The sequence below is a fragment of the Haematobia irritans genome, chromosome 5, assembly GCF_050003625.1.
Source record: "Haematobia irritans isolate KBUSLIRL chromosome 5, ASM5000362v1, whole genome shotgun sequence".
Classification (NCBI taxonomy): domain Eukaryota; kingdom Metazoa; phylum Arthropoda; class Insecta; order Diptera; family Muscidae; genus Haematobia; species Haematobia irritans.
This window is the reverse complement of record NC_134401.1, coordinates 93,739,022-93,762,972: the sequence shown is the minus strand read 5'-3', so window position 1 is coordinate 93,762,972 and position 23,951 is coordinate 93,739,022. Positions and strand designations below refer to the sequence as shown.

The window sequence follows — 23,951 nt, the reverse complement described above, 5'->3', positions numbered from 1 at the left end:
AATAAAAATTTTGTAACAAACGAATTTTTTTGGTGATAAAAGTTTACAATTTTCGAAGCAATTCAAAAAACTCTAACAAAAGAAAAACGTTTTAGGTACACGTTTTCCAAACGTTTTTTTTTTTGCGTGTATGTGTTACAAACGGAACGACAAACTTATTATACCCCCGTCACCATACTATGGTGGTGGGTATAAAAAGAATTATTTTACTATCTAGAATATAAGGCATTTTAAATATTAAATAAAATGAGTTTCCATTGAGACAGCGTCTAGTACACATCGTTTCCTCTTCATGAATGTGCTGTTGTGATCGCTGATTACCGTTCTCCGATTGTCAAAGAAGGGCTCTAGGCCTTTCTCCCCCTTAATGCATGTGCATTAACTTTATCAACATTTATTTTATTAATGAATCGTCTCCAATGTTATATACTTCGAAACTTGTTTGGAAACCATAACAAAATATAAAATTAGAAGAAAACATGTTTGAACTTGAATTCTACACATTGTTTGAATACAATTTTAAATGTGATAGCCAATCTTACAAAAAATTATAAATATACGTGCTGAATGAATTTGAGTTTCAATGTGTATTTAACCGTTCTTCGATAACAAAATAAAAAAAGCCATCAATTCAAAAAAGCTTTAAATCGAAAAACTAACAACAAAAAAAACGAATTAATATTTAACTTATTCTCTTGTAAACAAATTCTATTATTCAAAATGCTAAAGCGGGCTAATATGATGGCGTTTGTGATTAATAATCTACCACTTGCTGGCTTAATATTAGCCTATCCGTTTTTTATAGTGGCATCCATAGTATACGGAGTGGTGAAATTGTTCAAAAGAGACCAAAAACAAGTTCCCCTAAACAACGAAGTAGCAGTGGTAATAGCAACAAAAATTTTAAAAATATTGTGAATGAAATATCTAAGTCAAAGTTAACAAAAATAAAGTGGAAAGTGTTAAGGTCGATTAGAATGACTCATAAAATAATAACCCCTACTTATAATCAATATTTACAACACAATACAAAAATAGAGGGAAAAAGGCATGTCGTTGAAGAGAACCCGAATTGCAGTTTGAATTACTGTATTGGCTATATTTCTTAATTATGATTTACAAGCTTTGTCTTTTATGTTTCGGCATTATAGTACAAAAACAACTATTAATTACCGAAAATCGGTTTATTGGTGTTCAAAATATTCCCCCATCTATACACTTTTGCATGCATTTGGCCGAATCTTCATCCTGTCATCCACAAATTTCAACTCACTCGGATGAAATTTGCTCCTCCAAGAGGCTCCAAACCAAATCTCGGGATCGGTTTATATGGGGGCTATAAATGATTATGGACTGATATGAACCACTTTTGGCATGGTTGTTAAATATCATATACTACCACAACCAGATCGGATGAATTTTGCTTCTCCAAAAGGCACCGGAGGTCAAATCTGGCGATCGGTTTATATTTATGGGAGCTATATATAATTATGGACTGATAGGAACCAATTCCTGCATGGTTGTTGGATACAATATACTAACATCACGTACCAAATTTCAACCGAATGGGAAGCATTTTGCTCTTCCAAAGTGCTCCGGAGGTCAAATCTGGGGATCGGTCTATATGGGGCCTATATATAATTATGGACCCATATCGACCAATTTTTGCATGTGTGTTTGAGCACATATATTAACATCACGTACCAAATTTCAACTGAATCAGATGAACTTTGATCTTCCAAGAGGCTTCGGAGGTCAAATCTGGTGATCGGTTTATATGGGGGCTATATAAATTATGGACCGATATGGACCAATTTTTGCATGGTTGTTAGAGACCATATACTAACACCATGTACCAAATTTCAGTCGGATCGGATGAAATTTGCTTCTCTTAGAGGCCTCTCAAGCCAAATTTGGCGGTCCGTTTATATGGGGGCTATACGTAAAAGTGGACCGCTTTGGCCCATTTGCAATACCATCCGACCTACATCAAAAACAACTTCTTGTGCCAAGTTTCAAGTCGATAGCTTATTTCGTTCGGAAGTTAGCGTGATTTCAACAGACGGACATGGACGGACATGCTCAGATCGACTCAGAATTTCACCACGACCCAGAATATATATACTTTATGGGGTCTTAGATCAATATTTCGATGTGTTACAAACGGAATGACAAAGTTAATATACCCCCCATCCTATGGTGGAGGGTATAAAAACGGAAGATCAGTCTATATAGGGGCTATTTCAAAACATGGACCGATACGGACCATTTTCGACACACCTCTTTATGGACCTAAGGTACGTTTATATTTCTAATTTCCGGCAAATTTGATAAAAACTACGGATTCTAGAAGCTCAATAAACAAAGTCGGTAAACCGGTCTATATGGGGGCCATACCAAAATATGGACCAATAGGTACCATTTGCGACACACCTATTTGTGATCTTAAAATACCGCTAGATTTTCAATTTCAAGCAAATCGGCTAGAAAATATAGTCTCTAGACGACCAAGAAGTAAAATCGAGAGATCGGTCTATATGGGGGTTATACCAAAAAATGGACCGATACACCTGAATTTCGGCACACATATTTGGGGTCCCAAAATACCTCTAGATTTCCAATTTCAGGCAAATCGGGTAATAAATACCGTTTCTAGACGCCCAAAAAGCAAAGTCGGGAGATCGGTCTATATGGGGGCTATACCAAACCATGGACCGATACGGACCATTTTCGACACACCTCTTTATGGTCCTAAAATAACTCTAAATTTTCAATTTTAGAAAAATACAGTTTCTAGACGCCCAAGAAGCAAAATCGGGAGATTGGTCTATATTGGGGCTATACCAAAACATGGAACGATGGACACCATTTTCGACGCACCTTTTTATGGTCCTCAATCACCTCTAGAAGAAACAAAATCGGGAGATCGGTCTATATGGCGGCTATACCAAACCATGGACCGATACGGACCATTTTCGACACACCTCTTTATGGTCCTAAAATAACTCTAGATTTTTAATTTTAGAAAAAAAAAACAGTTTCTAGACACCCAAGAAGCAAAATCGGGAGATCGGTCTATATTGGGGCTATACCAAAACATGCACCGATGGACACAATTTTCGGCGCACCTTTTTATGGTCCTCAATCACCTCTAGATTTTTAATTTCAGGCAAATTGGATAAAAACTATGGTTTTTATAAGCCCAAGACCCCAAATCGGGAAATCGGTTTATATGGGGACTATATCAAAACTTGGACCGATATAGCCCATCTTCGAACTTGACCTGCCTGCAAACAAAAACCGAATCTGTGCCAACTTTCAGGACGATAGCATTATTGAAGGCTGTAGCGTGATTACAACAGACAGACAGACAGACGGACATGCTTATATCGTCTTAGAATTTCTCCCTGATCAAGAATATATATACTTTGTATAGTCGGAAATCGATATTTCGATGTGTTACACACAGAATGACAAACTTATTATACCCTCATCACCATTCTATGGTGGTGGGTATAAAAATTAATAATTTCAATATAAGTTTGTGTTTTTCTGTTATGTTTATATAAAGTAAAAATTTTCGTTCTAAAAACTATTGACTTAGTAAACCATATAAAAGTTTTTTTCTCTTCCGTTTTCTCTTAATAATTTCGTTTTGTTTTGCTATTCTTTCCGCCTTGTATTGTAGATAACTGGTTCGGCTAGAGGTCTAGGTCGTGAAAGTGCCATTGAGCTGGCTAAGCGCGGATGCCGTCTAGCTATTGTAGATGTTCAACATGCTTTGGCTGAAGAAACTGCAGAGCATATTTCAAGACTTTATGATGTCAAGACTAAAGCTTATAAGGTAAGTTTATTGATATCGAAATATACAGCTAACAAATATTTATCGTTATCATAGAAATTGTAAAAGCTTTTCATAAAACTCTTGTCCCAATAAATACGAATGCTTTTTATTATCAAATATCGATAACTTTAAGGTAGATCATTTGATAAACACGACCAAGTGCCGGCTAATTGAATTTTATATGATAATAAAGCTCAATATAGGGAAGATGAATATCTATACACTGTTAGAAAAATATGTTTTTCATATGTTCCGATATAAACAAAATGTGTTTCGGGCACGATTTTAAACCACAATATTATATATAATATTTAAGTGCGAACATGTAATTTTCCTAAACTAACACTAAATGTTTGGGACATCTATGTTAATATGTTACAATATATTATGTTTGGGGCATGAATGTTTCATAAAAATCATATGTGTGAATACAAACATATATAAATTTACAAATTTCAACTAAACATACATATGTTGTGATATTTTATTCAAAGCGACAGAGAGAGTATAGAGAGAAATAGAGATGGAAACCGGGAGAGTTGACGAAAGATATCAATATAACACAGCAAAAGAGTCAAAAGAGAACAATTTCTGTGAAACCGCTTGTATGTTGTTTCGGAAAACTGTTTTATGATAAGGCCAAAAATTTGATATGTTTAAGTCTAAATATTATTTAATTTGAATAAAGAGAATATACATTCTGAACCAAGAGAATAGACATTTGAAAAACAAACAGCTTATGTTTTCGCCTTGAGAGCAGCATTTTATGTATGTGTGGACATGTGTTTTGTTTATCATTTTGGCATTATTTTTTTTCTTGGTTCGTTAAAAGAAATCAGGGGTCTTCATAAAAATAACGAAAGGGCACTATACTCTTTTTAGAGTTGGGACGGTAAAATGAAATAAGGAGGAAATAGTGAAAAATTACACAGTAAAATGTAAAAAAACAAAGTTTAGTTTCTCTTTATTAAAAAGTAGTCCACGAGGAGTTGACGGACACCATCAAATATAAAAGCGGGTATTAAGTTCGACTTTTACAGCTAAAACAATTTAAAAAGTTTATTTTCTTTAAAATGAATTATTAAAGAAAAATAAAAGGAATTTTAGAGCGATGGTGTTAAATGCTAGTAAAAAACTGTTCACTCCTAAATAAATTTATGTTTATATTATAAAATTATGTATGTATGTTTATACTCGACTCCACGTTCTTCTTTTGTTAGAGTGTTTGAATTCCTTCCAAATTTTAAAGTTTTGTACAAAAACAGTTTTTTATTACAAGATTGTTATTTTTGCAATAAAAAATAATATTTTATCCAAAAATCATTCAATTTCGTTTATATCAAGCACTGTTACTGACTATAAATCTTTAATAACGCACATTTCGATGTTTCATTTAAAAAAAATAATATAGTATAAATATAAATGTGTAAATTAAAAAAAAAAACAAAAAAAATGTTCGGTCGGAGCAGGGATTGAACCCACGATCCTTTGCATGCAAGGCAGACATGCTAACCACTGCTCCACGTGGCAAACAAATGTATGTTTCTGTTAAATAATGTTATGTTTGCATGGGCTCGTGGGCGCTGCAAACTATGCTATATAAATGTAACTTATAACGATAATTATCTACTGGTGACTATAACAGCTACGTAGCCCAGTGGATAGTGTGTTGGCTTACAAACTGTATGGTCCTCGGTTCGATTCTCCGTGCAGGCGAAAGGTAAAATTTCAAAAATTTATAAAAGTGAATAATTTCTTCAACATTATTTGTATTACAGAAAAAGGTGCCAATAACTAAAAAATTTCGTGGAAGTGAAAATTACGAGTATGTTAGGGAATGAGCACAATCGTGTTTGGGAAAAATTCTTCCAAGCATATAATATTTTTGGCTCAAAATGCTTCCAAACATATAATATGTTCACATAAAACAAACATATTAATGTTTCGGCAGTATGCAATAATATATGTGCTTCCTGCAAAATATGTTTGGAACATATGTTAAAGAAGCGATTTTTTTTGAGGGTGTAGCAATTGCGTTCGAACAACATATGTTAGACTATGTAAGAGAAATGTATATCACCTTTAGCCTGGTTACTTGGATAGATGGCTTGGCGATGTCCGTCTGTTTGTTTACAATAGTTCCATAGTTTTCAATAATAACGCCATCGGACAGTGCTTCGAAAATGATGAGATGCTTATTAAAAATAAACAAATATCTGCTGTCAATAGTTTGTATGGGCCGAATCTTTAATACCCACCACCATGTAACTCATTTAGGAATTTTATTTGAAAACATCTCCTCGAAATGGATTTTGCTATGGATAAAATAGGGCAGAAATTCGGTTAATACACCCTCAAAAAAAAATCGCTTCTTTAACATAGGTTCCAAACATATTTTGCAGGAAGCACATATATTATTGGATACTGCCGAAACATTAATGTGTTTGTTTTATGTGAACATATTACATGTTTGGAAGCATTTTGAGCCCAAAAATATTATATGCTTGGAAGAATTTTTCGCAAAGACGATTGTGCTCATTCCCTAACATAATTTTCACTTCCACGAAATATTTTAGTTCTTGGCACCTTTTTCTGTAATACAAATATTGTTGAAGAAATTATTCACTTTTATAATTTTTTTAAATTTTACTTTTCGCCTGCACGGAGAATCGAACCGAGGACCATACAGTTTGTAAGCCAACACACTATCCACTGGGCTACGTAGCTGTTATAGTCACCAGTAGATAATTATCGTTATAAGTTACATTTTTATAGCATAGTTTGCAGCGCCCACGAGCCCATGCAAACATAACATTATTTAACAGAAACATACATGTGTTTGCCACATGGAGCAGTGGTTAGCATGTCTGCCTTGCATGCCAAGGGTCGTGGGTTCAATCCCTGCTCCGACCGAACACTTTTTATACCCTCCATCATAGGATGGGGGTATATTAACTTTGTCATTCCGTTTGTAACACATCGAAATATTGCTCTAAGACCCCATAAAGTATATATATTCTGGGTCGTGGTGAAATTCTGAGTCGATCTAAGCATGTCCGTCCGTCCGTCTGTTGAAATCACGCTAACTTCCGAACGAAACAAGCTATCGACTTGAAACTTGGCACAAGTAATTGTTATCGATGTAGGTCGGATGGTATTGAAAATGGGCCATATCGGTCCACTTTTACGTATAGCCCCCATATAAAGGGACCCTCAGATTTGGCTTGTGGAGCCTCTAACAGAAGCATATTTCATCCGATCCGGCTGAAGTTTGGTATATGGTGTTGGTATATGGTCTCTAACAACCATGCAAAAATTGGTCCACATCGGTCGGTAATTATATATAGCCCCCATATAAACCGATCCCCAGATTTGGCTTGCGAAGCCTAAAAGAGAAGTAAATTTCATCCGATCCGGCTAAAATTTGGTACATGGTGTTGGTATATGGTCTCTAACAACCATGCAAAAATTGGTCCACATCGGTCCATAATTATATATAGCCCCCATATAAACCGATTCCCAGATTTGGCTTGCGGAGCCTCAAAGAGAAGCAAATTGCATCCGATCCGGCTGAAATTTGGTACATGGTATTGGAACATGGTCTCTAACAACCGTGCAAAAATTGGTCCACATCGGTCCATAATTATATATAGCCCCCATATAAAACGTTCTCCAGATTTGACCTCCGGAGCCTCTTGGAGGAGCAAAATTCATTCGATCCGGTTCAAATTAGGAACGTGGTGTTAGTATATGGTCGCTAACAACCATACCAAAATAGGTCCAATCACACAAAAATTGGTCCATATCGGTTCAAAATCATGGTTGCCACTAGAGCCAAAAATAATCTACCAAAATTTTATTTCTATAAAAAATTTTGTCAAAATTTTATTTCTAGAGAAAATTTTGTTAAAATTTTATTCGGTTCATAATAAAATTTTCATCATTGTCAAAATTTTATTTCTATAGAAAATTTTGTCACAATTTTATTTCTTTAGAAAATTTTGTTCAAATTTTATTCGGTTCATAATCATGGTTGCCACTCAAGCCAAAAATAATCTACCAATATTTTATTTCTATAGAAAATTTTGTCAAAATTTTATTTCTATAGAAATTTTTGTCAAAATTTTATTTTTGTATAAATTTTGTGAAAATTTTCTTTCTATAGAAGATTTAGTGAAAATTTTTATTTCTATAGAAAATTTTGTGAAAATTTTATTTCTATAGACAATTTTATTAAAATTTTATTTCTGTAGAAAATTTTGTCAAAATTTTATGTCTACTTTGTCAAACTGAATTATATACGTATTGGATCGATTTTTTTTGATTTAATATATACCACGTATGGGCTTACATACAATTTAGAAGATGGTGTTAGGAGGTTTTAAGATACATTGCCATCGGCAAGCGTTACCGCAACTTAAGTAATTCGATTGTGGATGGCAGTGTTTAGAAGAAGTGTCTACGCAATCCATGATGGAGGGTACATAAGTTTCGGCCTGGTCGAACTTACGGCCGTATATACTTGTTTTTTTTTTTTTTTTTTAATTTACACATTTATATTTATACTATATTAAATTTTTATAATGAAACTTCGAAATGTGGGCTATTAAAGATTTATAGTCAGTAACAGTGCTTGATATAAACGAAATTGACAGATTTTTTTATTGCAAAAATAACAATTTTGTAACAAAAAACAGTTTTTGGTACAAAACTTTAAAATTTGAAAGGAATTCAAAAACTCCAACAAAAGAAGAACGTGGAGTCGAGTGTAAACATATATAAATAATTTTATAATATAAACATAAATTTATTTAGGCCTGAACAGTTTTTTACTAGCATCCTCTAACCTCTACCATGGGAGCCACCGTGGTGCAATGGTTAGCATGCCCGCCTTGCATACACAAGGTCGTGGGTTCGATTCCTGCTTCGACCGAACACCAAAAAGTTTTTCAGCGGTGGATTATCCCACCTCAGTAATGCTGGTGACATTTCTGAGGGTTTCAAAACTTCTCAAAGTGGTTTCACTGCAATGTGGAACGCCGTTCGGACTCGGCGATAAAAAGGAGGTCCCTTGTCATTGAGCTTAAAATGGAATCGGGCAGCACTCAGTGATAAGAGAGAAGTTCACCAATGTGGTATCACAATGGACTGAATAGTCTAAGTGAGCCTGATACATCGGGCTGCCACCTAACCTAACCTAACCTAACCTCTACCATCGCTCTAAAATGCCTTTTATTTTTCTTTAATAATTCATTTTAAGGAAAATAAACTTTTCAAATTGTTTTAGCTGCAAAACTCGAATTTAATGCCCGCTTTTATATTTGAAGGTGTCTCTCAACTCCTCGTGGACTACTTATTAATAAAGAGGAACTAAACTTTGTTTTTATACATTTTACTGTGTAATTTTTCACTATTTCCTCCTTATTTCATTTTACTGTGCCAACTCTAAAAAGAGAATAGTGCCCTTTCGTTATTTTTATGAAGACCCCTGATTTCTTTTAACGAACCAAGAAAAACAAGTATATACGGCCGTAAGTTCGGCCAGGCCGAAGCTTATGTACCCTTCACCATGGATTGCGTAGAAACTTCTACTGACAAAATTTTCTATAGAAATAAAATTTGGAAAAAAATTTCTATAGAAAATTTTCTATAAAAATAAAATTTTGAAAAAATTTTCTATAGAAATAAAATTTTGGTAGATTATTTTTGACTCGAGTGGCAACCATGATTATGAACCGATATGGACCAATTTTTATATGATTGGGGATCGGCTATATATATAACTATAGACCGACATGGACCAATTTTGGCATAGTTATTAGCGGCCTTATACTAATACCACGTTGCGAATTTCAACCGGATCGGATGAATTTTGCTCCTCCAAGAGGCTCCGGAGATCAAATCTGGGGAACGGTTTATATGGGGGCTATATATAATTATGGACCGCTATCGACCAATTCTTGCGTGTTTGTTAGAGACCACATTTTAACACCATGTTCCAAATTTCAGCCGGATCGGATGAATTTTGCTCCTCCAAGAGGCTCCGGAGGACAAATCTGGGGATCGATTTATATGGGGGCTATATATAATTATGGACCGATATGGACCAATTCTTGCATGGTTGTTAGAGACCATATACTAACACCACGTACCAAATTTCAACCGGATCGGATGCATTTTGCTCCTCTAAGAGGCTCCGGAGGTCAAATCTGGGGATCGGCTTATATAGGGGCTATATATAGTTATGAGTCGATGTGGACCAATTTTTGCATGGTCATTAGAGAACATATACCAACACCATGTACCAAATTTCAGCAGGATCGGATGAAATTTGCTTCTCTTAGAGGCTCCGCAAGCCAAATCGGGTGATCGGTTTATATGGGGGTTATATATAATTATGGACCGATGTGGACCAATTTTTGCATGGTAGTTAGATACCATATATTAACACCATGTACCAAATTTCAGCCGGATCGGATGAAATTTGCTTCTCTTAGAGCAATCGCAAGCCAAATTTGGGGGTCCGTTTATATGGGGGCTATACGTAAAAGTGGACCGATATGGTCCATTTGCAATACCATCCAACCTACATCAATAACAACTACTTGTGCCAAGTTTCAAATCGATAGCTTGTTTCGTTCGGAAGTTAGCGTGATTTCAACAGACGGACGGACGGACATGCTTAGATCGACTCAGAATTTCACCACGACCCAGAATATATATATACTTTATGGGGTCTTAGAGCAATATTTCGATGTGTTACAAACGGAATGACAAAGTTAATATACCCCCATCCTATGATGGAGGGTATAAAAATGGGCACCATAATGCCAAAATGATAAACAAAACACATGTCCACACATACATAAAATGCTGCTTTCAAGGCGAAAACATATGTCTATTCTCTTGGTTCCGAATGTATATTCTCTTTATTCAAATTAAATAATATTTAGACTTAAGCATATAAAATTTTCGGCCTTATCATAAAACAGTTTTCCGAAACAACATACAAGCGGTTTCACAGAAATTGTTCTCTTTTGATTCTTTCGCTGTGTTATGTTGATATCTTTCGTCAACCCTTTGTTGTTCCGATATAAACAAAACACATTTTGTTTATATCGGAACATATGAAAAACATATTTTTCTAACAGTGTAGGAGGTTGATTTATATAGTGGCAAGTTATTGATCTGCATTGATAGAGATCAGTCTAAATGGGAGCTACACCGTCTCACACAAGTTTTCATACCCCTGAGTTTTTTACCTCTTAACTAAACCTGTTTCTTGTTGTTGTTTATAACCCACACCAAAAAAATCTTCTTGAAAATTAACAAATTTTTTATTTTTCAAATTAATTTACTAAAACTAAAGGATATATATGTATATTTTTTAAAATTTTATTATTTCAAGAAAATATAAATTTTTTAACCGTATTTAAACTTGTGTGAGACTGTGTATTTCAAAATAAACATCACATCCACCTCAAACATGTTGGGCATGTAACATGCTGTTGTCGCAACCATGTCATATTATATATAGCCCCCATATAAACCGTTCACGGGATTTGGCTTGCGGAGTCCTTTGAAGGAGCAAATTTCATCCGATCCCGTTGAAATTTCATACGCGATGTTGTAAGGGCCGATGTTGAATGTGAACCACACCTAAACGCCAAGTTTTTTCCGAATTTTATTTGACATTTCTCTATTTCAGACTTACTCAATTTGAACCATGGAGAGATAGACAATCCAACAACGTGTTAAAGTTATCCAGACTTATTATGAAAATGGGCGTTCAAATCAAAATGCATATCGTGCACTTCGTGATTTTTTTGGTCAATTTGATCGTCCAAATGTGCGTACAATCGCAAAAATCGTATAAAAATTCGAGCAGACCCGGTTTGTGAGAAGATGTGAGAACACCAGTGCATGCTCGAACAGCTCGTACTGCAGAAAATATTGCTGCTGTTCGCGATAGTGTGGCTGAAGAGCCGTCCACCTCAACTCGTCGTCGTGCCCAACAATTGCACCTCTCACGCTCGTCGTTGATGAACATTATCCACAAAGACTTGCATTTACACGCTTACAAGGTGCAATTGGCTCAAGAATTAAAGCCTCTTGACCATTCCAAACGTCGTGAATGGGCAGAATGGTTCCAAGAAATGGCAACAGTGGATGATCAATTTTTGAAGAAAATCATCTTTAGTGATGAGGCACATTTTCACCTCAGTGGATTCGTCAATAAACAGAATTGCCGCATTTGGGCGAATGAGAATCCAAGAGTGATTGTCGAAAAACCAATGCACCCACAAAGAGTGACTGTTTGGTGCGGTTTATGGGCTGGCGGCATTATCGGGCCGTATTTTTCCACAATGAGGCCGGTCAGGCAGTTACTGTGAATGGTGTTCGCTATCGTGAGATGATAACGAACTTTTTATGGTCCGAATCGGAAGATATGGATGTGGACGATATGTGGTTTCAGCAGGACGATTCCAGTTGCCACACAGCTAACGAAACAATGGCTCTTTTGCGCAACAAATTCAATGGCCGTGTTATCTCACGTAATGGCGATGTCAATTGGCCGCCAAGATCATGTGATTTGACACCGTTGGACTTTTTTCTTTGAAAGAAAAGGTGTACGTCGATAAGCCAGCAACAATTCAAGAGCTAAAGGATGAGATAATCGGCACATTAACGCCATAGAACCTCCATTATGCGTCATGCCTTTGGACCATCGGATGAACGTGTGCCACCGAGGTCGCGGCGCGCATTTGGCCGATATTTTGTTCCATACATAATTGAGTAATACCAATATATCATAATAATTACAATAATTTCCTAAATAGTTTGTGTTTTATTCAAAATCAACATCGGCCCTTTATATGCTTTCTAACAATCGTGCATATTTGAACCAAATGGTACATTATAATATATAGCCTCGCTTAGACTTCTTTAATGGTATTTGAATTGTAGTGGGATTTTAGATCAAACAGATGTAAATGGCTGTAAGTTGGGTCACCACGAATCTTATGTGCCATGGTTAAGTTTAATTAGGTATAGTATGGCGATATTTCAGGATCACTTAGATTATTATTAGGCCATTGTGATACCACAGTGGTGAACTTCTCACTCATCACTGAGTGTTTAGCTCATTGACAAGGGACCTCATTTTTATCGCCGATCAACATTGCGGTGAAACCACTAAAAGAAGCTATGAAACACTCGGAAATGTCACTATCATTATTGAGACGGGATAATCCACCTCTGAAAAACTTTTCGGTTGAAACTCAATTCTGAAGTCACAGTTTTGGAGTCGGAAATTGTTACCACAACTCAAGTAATTCCACAATCGATGGCAGTCTCTAGTATAACAATGTATGAAATCCATGGTGGAGGGTACATAAGATTAGGCCTAGTCGAACTTCTGCCCGTATACACTTGTTATACCCTCCATCATAGGATGGGGGTATATTAACTTTGTCATTCCGTTTGTAACACATCGAAATATTGCTCTAAGACCCCATAAAGTATATATATTCTGGGTCGTGGTGAAATTCTGAGTCGATCTAAGCATGTCCGTCCGTCCGTCCGTCTGTTGAAATCACGCTAACTTCCGAACGAAACAAGCTATCGACTTGAAACTTGGCACAAGTAGTTGTTATCGATGTAGGTCGGATGGTATTGAAAATGGGCCATATCGGTCCTCTTTTACGTAAGCCCCCATATAAAGGGACCCTCAGATTTGGCTTGTGGAGCCTCTAACAGAAGCATATTTCATCCGATCCGGCTGAAATTTGGTACATGGTGTTGGTATATGGTCTCTAACAACCATGCAAAAATTGGTCCACATCGGTCCATAATTATATATAGCCCCCATATAAACCGATTCCCAGATTTGGCTTGCGGAGCCTCAAAGAGAAGAAAATTTCATCCGATCCGGCTGAAATTTGGTACATGATGTTGGTATATGGTCTCTAACAACCATGCAAAAATTGGTCCATATCAGTCCTTAATTATATATAGCCCCCATATAAACCGATCCCCCGATTTGGCTTACGGAGCCTCTAAGAGAAGCATATTTCATCCGATCCGGCAGAAATTTGGTACATGGTGTTGGTATATGGTCTCTAACAATCATGCAAAAATTGGTCCACATCGGTCCATAATTATATATAGCCCCTATATAAACCGATCCCCAGATTTGGCTTGCGGAGCCTCAAAGAGAAGCAAATTTCATCCGATCCGGCTGAAATTCGGTACATGATGTTGGTATATGGTCTCTAACAACCATGCAAAAATTGGTCCACATCGGTTCATAAATATATATAGCCCCCCATATAAAACGTTCTCCAGATTTGACCTCCGGAGCCTCTTGGAGGAGCAAAATTCATCCGATCCGGTTCAAATTAGGAACGTGGTTTTAGTATATGGTCGCTAACAACCATACCAAAATTGGTCCAATCACACAAAAATTGGTCCATATCGGTTCATAATCATGGTTGCCACTAGAGCCAAAAATAGTCTACCAAAATTTTATTTCTATAGAAAATTTTGTCAAAATTTTATTTCTATAGAAAATTTTGTTAAAATTTTATTCGGTTCATAATAAAATTTTATTTCTATAGAAAATTTTGTTTAAATTTTATTCGGTTCATAATCATGGTTGCCACTCGAGCCAAAAATAATCTACCAAGATTTTATTTCTATAGAAAATTTTGTCAAAAGTTTATTTCTATAGAAAATTTTGTGAAAATTTTATTTCTATAGAAAATTTTGTTAAAATTTTATTTCTATAGAAAATTTTGTCACAATTTTATGTCTACTTTGTCAAACTGAATTATATACGTATTGGATCGATCTTTTTTGATTTAATATATACCACGTATGGACTTACATACAATTTAGAAAATGGTGTGAGGAGGTTTTAAGGTACCTTGCCATCGGCAAGCGTTACCGCAACTTAAGTAATTCGATTGTGGATGGCAGTGTTTATAAGAAGTTTCTACGCAATCCATGATGGAGGGTACATAAGCTTCGGCCTGGCCGAACTTACGGCCGTATATACTTGTTTTTATTTTGTTTTAACTTTTTTGCCACCTATCTTGTTTAGGGTTCTGTTGAGAAACGCGTGCATTATGATTGGGCATCCACCGGTGCACTACCAGGACCTGCGCCGAACTTTCTCTTTCTCTGTCTAAAAATCCGTGTTTCTAGCGGGAAGACAACATTGTGATGGTCAATTAGATTCTGACCCCGGGAAATAACGTTATATAGATTTTCTACACCGATGGCTCCAAATTGGATGTACAAATGGGTTTCGGAGGATATTCTAAAGATCTGGAACTTCTTTAGAAAGAAAAGAAACAATATAAGCAATAAAAGAGGTCACAACTTCGCTGAGAATTTATTGATCCAACAAATATTGGCATTAATATATACTCAGACAGTCAACCTGCAATAAACTCCTTGGACTCTTTGTTCGAAAACGGCCATCGACTGCCGCAAATCTCTCAACGAGATGGCTGAGCAGTACAATATTCACCTAATATGGGTGCCTGGCCATAGGAACATACCCGGGAACTGCGAAGCAGATGAGTTAGCAAGGCTACGAACTACCTTACATATTCCAGGGGAACTAGAATTTGTTGGTATGCCTCTGGCCACCTGCAAGCTCTTACTGCGTGAGAAGGCTGTTATGATGGCCAATATTCGATGGGAGAATTGCAAGGGTTGTAACGATACCAAGCAAATATGGCCCCATTTAAACTTAAACCGCACACTAGATATGCTAGTGTTCTCAAGACGTCAGATATCACTCCTGATATGTACTAAAAAGGGTCGCTGCAACTTTTGAAAGATATCAACATAATTTTTTATTTTTTTTTAGGTAGATATTTCCGACTACAGGCAAGTTAAGGAGCTGCAAGAAAAAGTAACACACGATTTAGGAGATACAACAATTTTAGTAAATAATGCTGGAGTACTGATGTTGTCCAGAGCCGAAAATCCACCTCTAGAAGAAGTTTCTCGCATGATCAATGTTAACATCAGTGCAATTTGTTATGTAAGTACTGACTCTGAAAAAAAAATCAGAAAAACAAACTAATTGAGAACCATCTCTTGTCATTGGCAGACCACCCAGATTTTTTTACCCAAAATGAAAGAGCTGAACCGTGGTCATATTGTCAACATTTCATCTGCCTCAGCACTGTTATCGTTTCCCTCATTTAGCATTTATGCAGCCACAAAAGTAGCAGTACGTCGTTTGACATCTATGCTGCGTATGGAAATGATGGTCTTAGGTCATAATATAACTGCCACGACAGTAATGCCCTCCTTTTTGAATACCAACAAACATGTGGAGAAATTAGTGCGGCTAAATGGTATCACCCAGGGTATTCCAGGTGACACTGTGGCAAAACAAATAGTCCAAGGAATGTTGGCTGGGGAAGATGAGCTTGTGATACCATCATCGATTACCTACATGTATATTCTGTTGGAGTAAGTATCAAGATTAATATACCCTGCACCATAGGATGGAGGGTATATTAACTTTGTCATTCCGTTTCTAACACATCGAAATATTGCTCTAAGACCGAATAAAGTATGTATATTCTGGGTCGTGGTGAAATTCTGAGTCGATCTAAGCATGTCCGTCCGTCCGTCCGTCTGTTGAAATCACGCTAACTTCGACTTGAAACTTGGCACAAATAGTTGTTATTAATGTAGGTCGGATGGTATTGCAGATGGGACATATCGGACCACTTTTACGTATAGTCCCCATATAAACGAATCCCCAGATTTGAACTCCGGAACCTCTTGGAGGAGCAAATTTCATCCGATCCGGTTGGAATTTGATACATGGTGTTAGTATATGGTCTCTAACAATCTTTTAACGGGCGGGGCCGACTATATCATACCCTAAACCACCCTTACTGAATTAGTAATCATAAGCATTTGTGGGGTAACATTGATATAGGTCTGGGAGATAAACCGCAGTTGCATATTTAAGAAAATTAAGGGGTACATGTTTATGGGTGCTTTGTCTCAATCTGACTATAGCTCATATCATGTTGCCAGGGAAAATGTTCGGTTTACCCTACAAGGTCAAAAAAAAGTTCCCTACTTTCTTATACATTCCCAAACAATTTTCTCTACAATATTTTTCGTTAAATTTAAACAAATTTTACAAACCCAAAATGGTTCTAAGCACTTTATTATCTTAAAACACGAAAATGCAACGTATATAACCTAGAAAATAAATTTATATTACCACCACGGTTGCCACACTTGGTAGAAATCTACACAAAATAGTATTTTTTTTTGTTAAATCCCTATAGAAATAAAATTTTGGAAAAAGTTTCTAAAGGGTGATTTGTTAAGAGCTTGATAACTTTTTTAAAAAAAAAACGCATAAAATTTGCAAAATCTCATCGGTTCTTTATTTGAAACGTTAGATTGGTCCATGACATTTACTTTTTGAAGATAATTTCATTTAAATGTTGACCGCGGCTGCGTCTTAGGTGGTCCATTCGGAAAGTCCAATTTTGGGCAACTTTTTCGAGCATTTCGGCCGGAATAGCCCGAATTTCTTCGGTAATGTTGTCTTCCAAAGCTGGAATAGTTGCTGGCTTATTTCTGTAGACTTTAGACTTGACGTAGCCCCACAAAAAATAGTCTAAAGGCGTCAAATCGCACGATCTTGGTGGCCAACTTACCGGTCCATTTCTTGAGATGAATTGTTCTCCGAAGTTTTCCCTCAAAATGGCCATAGAATCGCGAGCTGTGTGGCATGTAGCGCCATCTTGTTGAAACCACATGTCAACTAAGTTCAGTTCTTCCATTTTTGGCAACAAAAAGTTTGTTAGCATCGAACGATAGCGATCGCCATTCACCGTAACGTTGCGTCCAACAGCATCTTTGAAAAAATACGGTCCAATGATTCCACCAGCGTACAAACCACACCAAACAGTGCATTTTTCGGGATGCATGGGCAGTTCTTGAACGGCTTCTGGTTGCTCTTCACTCCAAATGCGGCAATTTTGCTTATTTACGTAGCCATTCAACCAGAAATGAGCCTCATCGCTGAACAAAATTTGTCGATAAAAAAGCGGATTTTCTGCCACTGATTTTGGTAATAAAATTCAATGATTTGCAAGCGTTGCTCGTTAGTAAGTCTATTCATGATGAAATGTCAAAGCATACTGAGCATCTTTCTCTTTGACACCATGTCTGAAATCCCACGTAATCTGTCAAATACTAATGCATGAAAATCCTAACCTCAAAAGAATCACCCTTTATAAGCACTTTTTTTTTGAGAAAATTTTCTATAGAAATAAAATTTTGAGAAAAAATTCCATAGAAATAAACTTTTGAGAAAATTTTCTATGCAAATAATATTTTGAAAAAAATTTCTGTAGAAATACAATTTTGACAAAATTTTCTATAGAAATAAAATGTTGATAAATTTTCTACAGGAATAAAGTTTTGACAAAAAATTTTATATAAATCTTTGTTTGGTAGATTTGTGGTAATCTTCAAATTTTGTTGGTTTTTTTTTGGCACGAGTGGTAACTGTTGTTACCACACATTGTTAAAGATCAAGCCTTGCCGGCTTCTAATTTCCTAATCTAGAGCCACCAAAATGTAAAAAAATGTGGCCCTACGTTCTACAAGACGCTAAATATTAGGAAAAACCTACATATAGGGAATTTCCCCTATTTCTGGCAACACTGCCTGTAGTTCATATTGCACCTAAGGGGTGAGTATGACACTAATATTGAGCCCTTTATTAAAAAAGAGAAAATCGCTCAATTAGTCTGGGTAATAAATCCGAATTTGTAAGAGCTACAAGTACGTATAAATACGATCGGCTAGTACATCAAAATTTGAAATATGAGTAACATTGGTTAATAAATAAGAGTATTATGGCCAAATTTGGGAAAAATCGAGCGAAACATACATACATGTAAATCTGAACCAATTTGCTTATTATTTTGAGGGTATAATTAATACCACAAAAGGTTACCTTGTGCAAAATTTGAGTAAGATCAGTTAAGAAATGAGGCCTCTATTTATGGTCAAACATAAGGTTATTAGGGGCAAATTTTTTAAAATCGGGCGATACATATATGGGAGCTATATCTAGATCTGAACCGATTTCGATGAAATTTTGCACATACCGTTAGTACTATAGAGGACTGGATCTGGCCAACTTTGAGTAAGATCGGTTAATAAATAAGGGTTCGATGGCCAAATTTGGGAAAATCGGGCTATACATATATATGGGAGCTATATCTCAATCTGCACCGATTTCGATGAAATTTTGCACATACAGTTAGTGCTATAGAAAATCAAATTGGCCAACTTTGAGTACTATCGGTTGATAAATAAGGGTTTTATAGCCAAATTTAGAAAAATCGGACGGTACATATATATGAGAGGTATAGCTAAATCTGAACCGATTTCGATGATTCTTTGCACATATAGTTAGTGCTATAGAAGATTACATTTAGCCAACCTTGCGTAAGATCGGTTGATAAATAAGAGTTTTATGGCCAAATTTAGAAAAATCGGGCGGTACATTGATGACAAATCTTCTCACAAGCAAATCAGTTCAACCAGTACGCTTCCCGAAGAAAAAAACTTAAAACCTGCCACTCAGATATCATTTCATTCAGTTCTTGCGAGGCCAAGGTGATGTCCAAAACCTCTTGCCTGTTTTTAGTGACAAAGGTTGGGACATCTCCCTTGTTGCAAACTACCAGATTAGTACGCAAAATAAACTCTATTAGCGACTCTCCCCTTGCATTAGTATCACTACTTCCCCATATACTATGATGTGCATTCGCATCGCATCCCATAATGAGTTTCGTCTTTGTTTTCAGTGACTCCTCCACTAAGGTCTTAACGGCATATGGAGGCATCTCCCTGTCATGTCCCATGTAGACCGAAGATACCCAATATTTGCATTTGGCTATTTCTAAACTTGCAACGACAGTGTCTGTATTGCACATTGAAGGAAGCAGAAACAAATTGAGCTCGTTTTTAGCAATTATACAGGCTCGATTTACATCATTACCAGTATACTGCAATAGTTTGAACCCCGGAGTACTTAATTCACATATTTTGTTTTTATAAACATATGGTTCTTGAATAAGAACTATATCTATGTCCCCTTTCATCAGGAGAACTTTTAAGGCAGCACATGCAGCCTTACAATGATGAAGATTTATCTGGAGGATCCGTAGGACCATCGAGATCTTCAACAACCGTCACATCAGCCGCTTCAATCGAGTCATCAAGAATGTCCTCTTCAGAGATATCGGTGACTCTCGCAATAACCATAGGTTCAACTTTGGTGAGTTCTGAGGCAGTAGAAGCCTCCTCAAGCATACGGTATCTATCCATGTCTTCAAATGTCTTGGTATCCCCCTCGACTTCGCAAGAGGATCCGCTTACTTCTGATTCAGACAGAGGCTTGTCCATTTCTGAATCCTTTAGCTGATCGTTTTTATACCCTTCATTTGGACATAATGAAAGCCATAACATACACGGCCCTGGGACTTTGCTAGATGTGGCAAAGACTGAGTGTTCAATATAAACACTGCATGCCGTCTTGGCCCATCCACTTCATCCAAACGGCCAACCTTCCAATCAGCTGTTGGAAGATCTGGATTGCATTGTTTCAGTCTATTTAAAATAGATTCAGGGTCAGGAGGGTTTGCAGGTATCCACGCATGTGCTCTTGGTCTAGCCGGTATGTCTTTCTTCTCGACTAACTCTAGAGCAGCTCCTTCCCAAACTTCACCAATTAGTATCAGAGCAGCTTTAAAACATTCTATAGACCTCTGGTCCTCAAATGCGACTAGCTTAAATCGTCCTTGATACCAACCAGCCTCTTGGTGTCGAGGATCTGGGCCGGGAAACTTTTCCAGCACCTGTGAGTAGACGCCAGACAAAGCATTCTCAATTTCCCCCCATTTTTGCTTTGGAACCATACCGTCCAATGCTCCTTTATTTATGATAGCCATCACAAGGCTGTCTTTAGCAACTGAGGCAAACGATCGCTGATCCCTTTGGAGGATGGCAGCTCATCCGGTGATCGTTCCCTTTTTCCAGCCTCAAGAATTCCTTGAGCCCATTTTAAGGAATCGCTTTGTTTAGCCGACAACGTGCTTGGGTCGACTGATCCTAATTTCTTTAGGATAAACAAAGCATTTCTGCGTTCTTTGAATCTCTTTCGTGAGGGATTACCTCCTTTTGATGGCGTTACCTTGGAAAAGGTCCGACTTGTCAAATTGTCGCCACCTGTCGACCCGTCTACAGGTCGACTAATTGGGCCTAACTCTTGGTCATTGCCCAAATTTATAACTTCAGTCGATACCCGTCCACTGGGCCCTGAAGTTAGCAACCCAGTGGATGTCTTTGAATTTCTCTGCATGGTGGCCTAATATCCCACCACACTTGAAATTCGTAGTAGGTACTTATTACGATGATTTTATCCGCTATTAAAAAAACACGTCCGTTCCGTTCGACGGTTGTATGATAAGCCTTGACTTGACTTTAATAATTCTGAAAAATCTTTAAAATTATTAAATTGTCTTTAAATTTGTTGTCTTTTTGCATCTTGACTACAAAACAAAAAATCGTTCAAAAATAGGACATATTTTTCAAAACTTTATTTTAAAGAGGTTTTTTACTTGAAACATTACATAATTTCTACTGTAAGTCGAGACTGAATGTGGAAAATAAAGTTGTCGTTAACTCGTTTTTAAAGGATTTTGATAGTATATGAAGAAAAAAAGCTGAAAAACGAAAAATTCAAATTTCAAATTCCTAGAAGCAAGTACACAAAACCAAAATTTGAAAGAGAATAGTGTCTTAAAAGTATCATTACTTGTATTCTCCGCTTGTTTGGCTCGGAATCAATACCAAAATTGTTAAAGTAAAGACAAAATCTTTGGAACCGCACATGCTTTTTAGTGTACAAGCAAGGAGTATGCTTCCAGTCCTTAACATTTTCTTGAACACTGTTTTTCAACATTAATAGCATATTTTCCATTTTGTTTATTATTTTCTTTCAGAATTCTGCCCACTTACATTAAGGAAAGGTTTCTTAGTCTGATATTGGGAAATTCATACCAGCAATACGTCAAATCCTCTAAAGTAGGAAATGTGTTAAAAGAAGGCTCTCTCCACCTGGATATTTGTAACAATAATCTATAAAATATAAGTAAAAAAGTATTTCAAATATATTCTTAATAATTAGTATGTACAATCTTAAATCGGCCGGGGCCGACTATATCGTACCCTGAACCACAAAGCATTTGAAGGAAATTATTAAAATAAATTTAAACTATGTTAAAGCCGAGTCCGAACGGCGTTCCACAGTTGCAGTGAAACCACTTAGAGAAGCTTTGAAACACTCAGAAATGTAACCAGCATTAGTGAGGTGGAAAATCCCCCGCTGAAAAACTTTTCTTGGGTTTGGTCGAAACTGGGTTTGAACCCACAAGGCGGGCATGCTAATCATTGCACCACTGTGGATCCCACCTACAGAGTTAGTAGGCCACTAATATTGAGTTCATTATTAAAAAAGTTAGTAATGTAGAATGTCGGGCGGGGCCGACTATATCATATCCTAAACCATTCCTACAAAATTAGTAAACATACGCATTTGTGGGTTGTGGTTTAGGATATAAAAAGAGGAAATCGCTCAATTAGTGTAGGTAATAAATCCAAATTTCTGAAAATAGGGCAATATATTTAAGTAAGAGCTACATGTACGTCTAAATACGATCGCCTAAATACATGAACATTTGAAATTTGAGCAACATTGGTTTATAAATAGGAGTATTGTAGCCAAATTTGGGAAAATCGAGCGATGCATATATATGGGAGCTATATCTAAATCTTAGCCGATTTGGATGATATTTTGCACATAAAGTAGGTCCGATAGAAGATTAGAGTAAGCCAAATTTGAGTAACATCGGTTGATAAATAAGGGGTTTATGACCAAATTTTTCAAAATCGGGCGATTCATATATATGGGACCTGTGCGCTAAATCTGAACCGATTTCGATGATTTTTTGCACATATAGTAAGTGCCAATTTTGAGTCAGATCGGTTGATAAATAAGGGAATTTAGGCCAAATTTGGCAAAATCGAGCAATATATATATATATATATATATATATATATATATATATATATATATATATATATATATATATATATATATATATATATATATATATATATATATATATATATATATATATATATATATATATATATATATATATATATATATATATATATATATATATATATATATATATATATATATATATATATATATATATATATATATATATATATATATATATATATATATATATATACAGGTATCGACTGGAGTTATAAATTTGGGCAATGACCAAGAGTTAGGCCCAATTAGTCGACCTGTAGACGGGTCGACAGGTGGCGACAATTTGACAAGTCGGACCTTTTCCAAGGTAACGCCATCAAAAGGAGGTAATCCCTCACGAAAGAGATTCAAAGAACGCAGAAATGCTTTGTTTATCCTAAAGAAATTAGGATCAGTCGACCCAAGCACGTTGTCGGCTAAACAAAGCGATTCCTTAAAATGGGCTCAAGGAATTCTTGAGGCTGGAAAAAGGGAACGATCACCGGATGAGCTGCCATCCTCCAAAAGGGATCAGCGATCGTTTGCCTCAGTTGCTAAAGACAGCCTTGTGATGGCTATCATAAATAAAGGAGCATTGGACGGTATGGTTCCAAAGCAAAAATGGGGGGAAATTGAGAATGCTTTGTCTGGCGTCTACTCACAGGTGCTGGAAAAGTTTCCCGGCCCAGATCCTCGACACCAAGAGGCTGGTTGGTATCAAGGACGATTTAAGCTAGTCGCATTTGAGGACCAGAGGTCTATAGAATGTTTTAAAGCTGCTCTGATACTAATTGGTGAAGTTTGGGAAGGAGCTGCTCTAGAGTTAGTCGAGAAGAAAGACATACCGGCTAGACCAAGAGCACATGCGTGGATACCTGCAAACCCTCCTGACCCTGAATCTATTTTAAATAGACTGAAACA

At 36.5% G+C, this 23,951-nt stretch overlaps 1 protein-coding gene across 1 annotated transcript; it reads left to right on the top strand.

Moving 5' to 3' along the window:
- The first annotated feature begins 267 nt into the window (after positions 1-267).
- LOC142241146 (putative oxidoreductase YoxD) lies at positions 268-22,084 on the top strand. The gene is made up of 5 exons (XM_075312899.1): positions 268-885; positions 3,689-3,844; positions 15,726-15,902; positions 15,972-16,339; positions 21,925-22,084. The coding sequence occupies exons 1-5, from the start codon at positions 721-723 to the stop codon at positions 22,064-22,066; spliced, it is 1,008 nt and encodes a 335-aa protein (XP_075169014.1). The 5' UTR covers positions 268-720; the 3' UTR covers positions 22,067-22,084.
- The last annotated feature ends 1,867 nt before the right edge of the window (positions 22,085-23,951 follow it).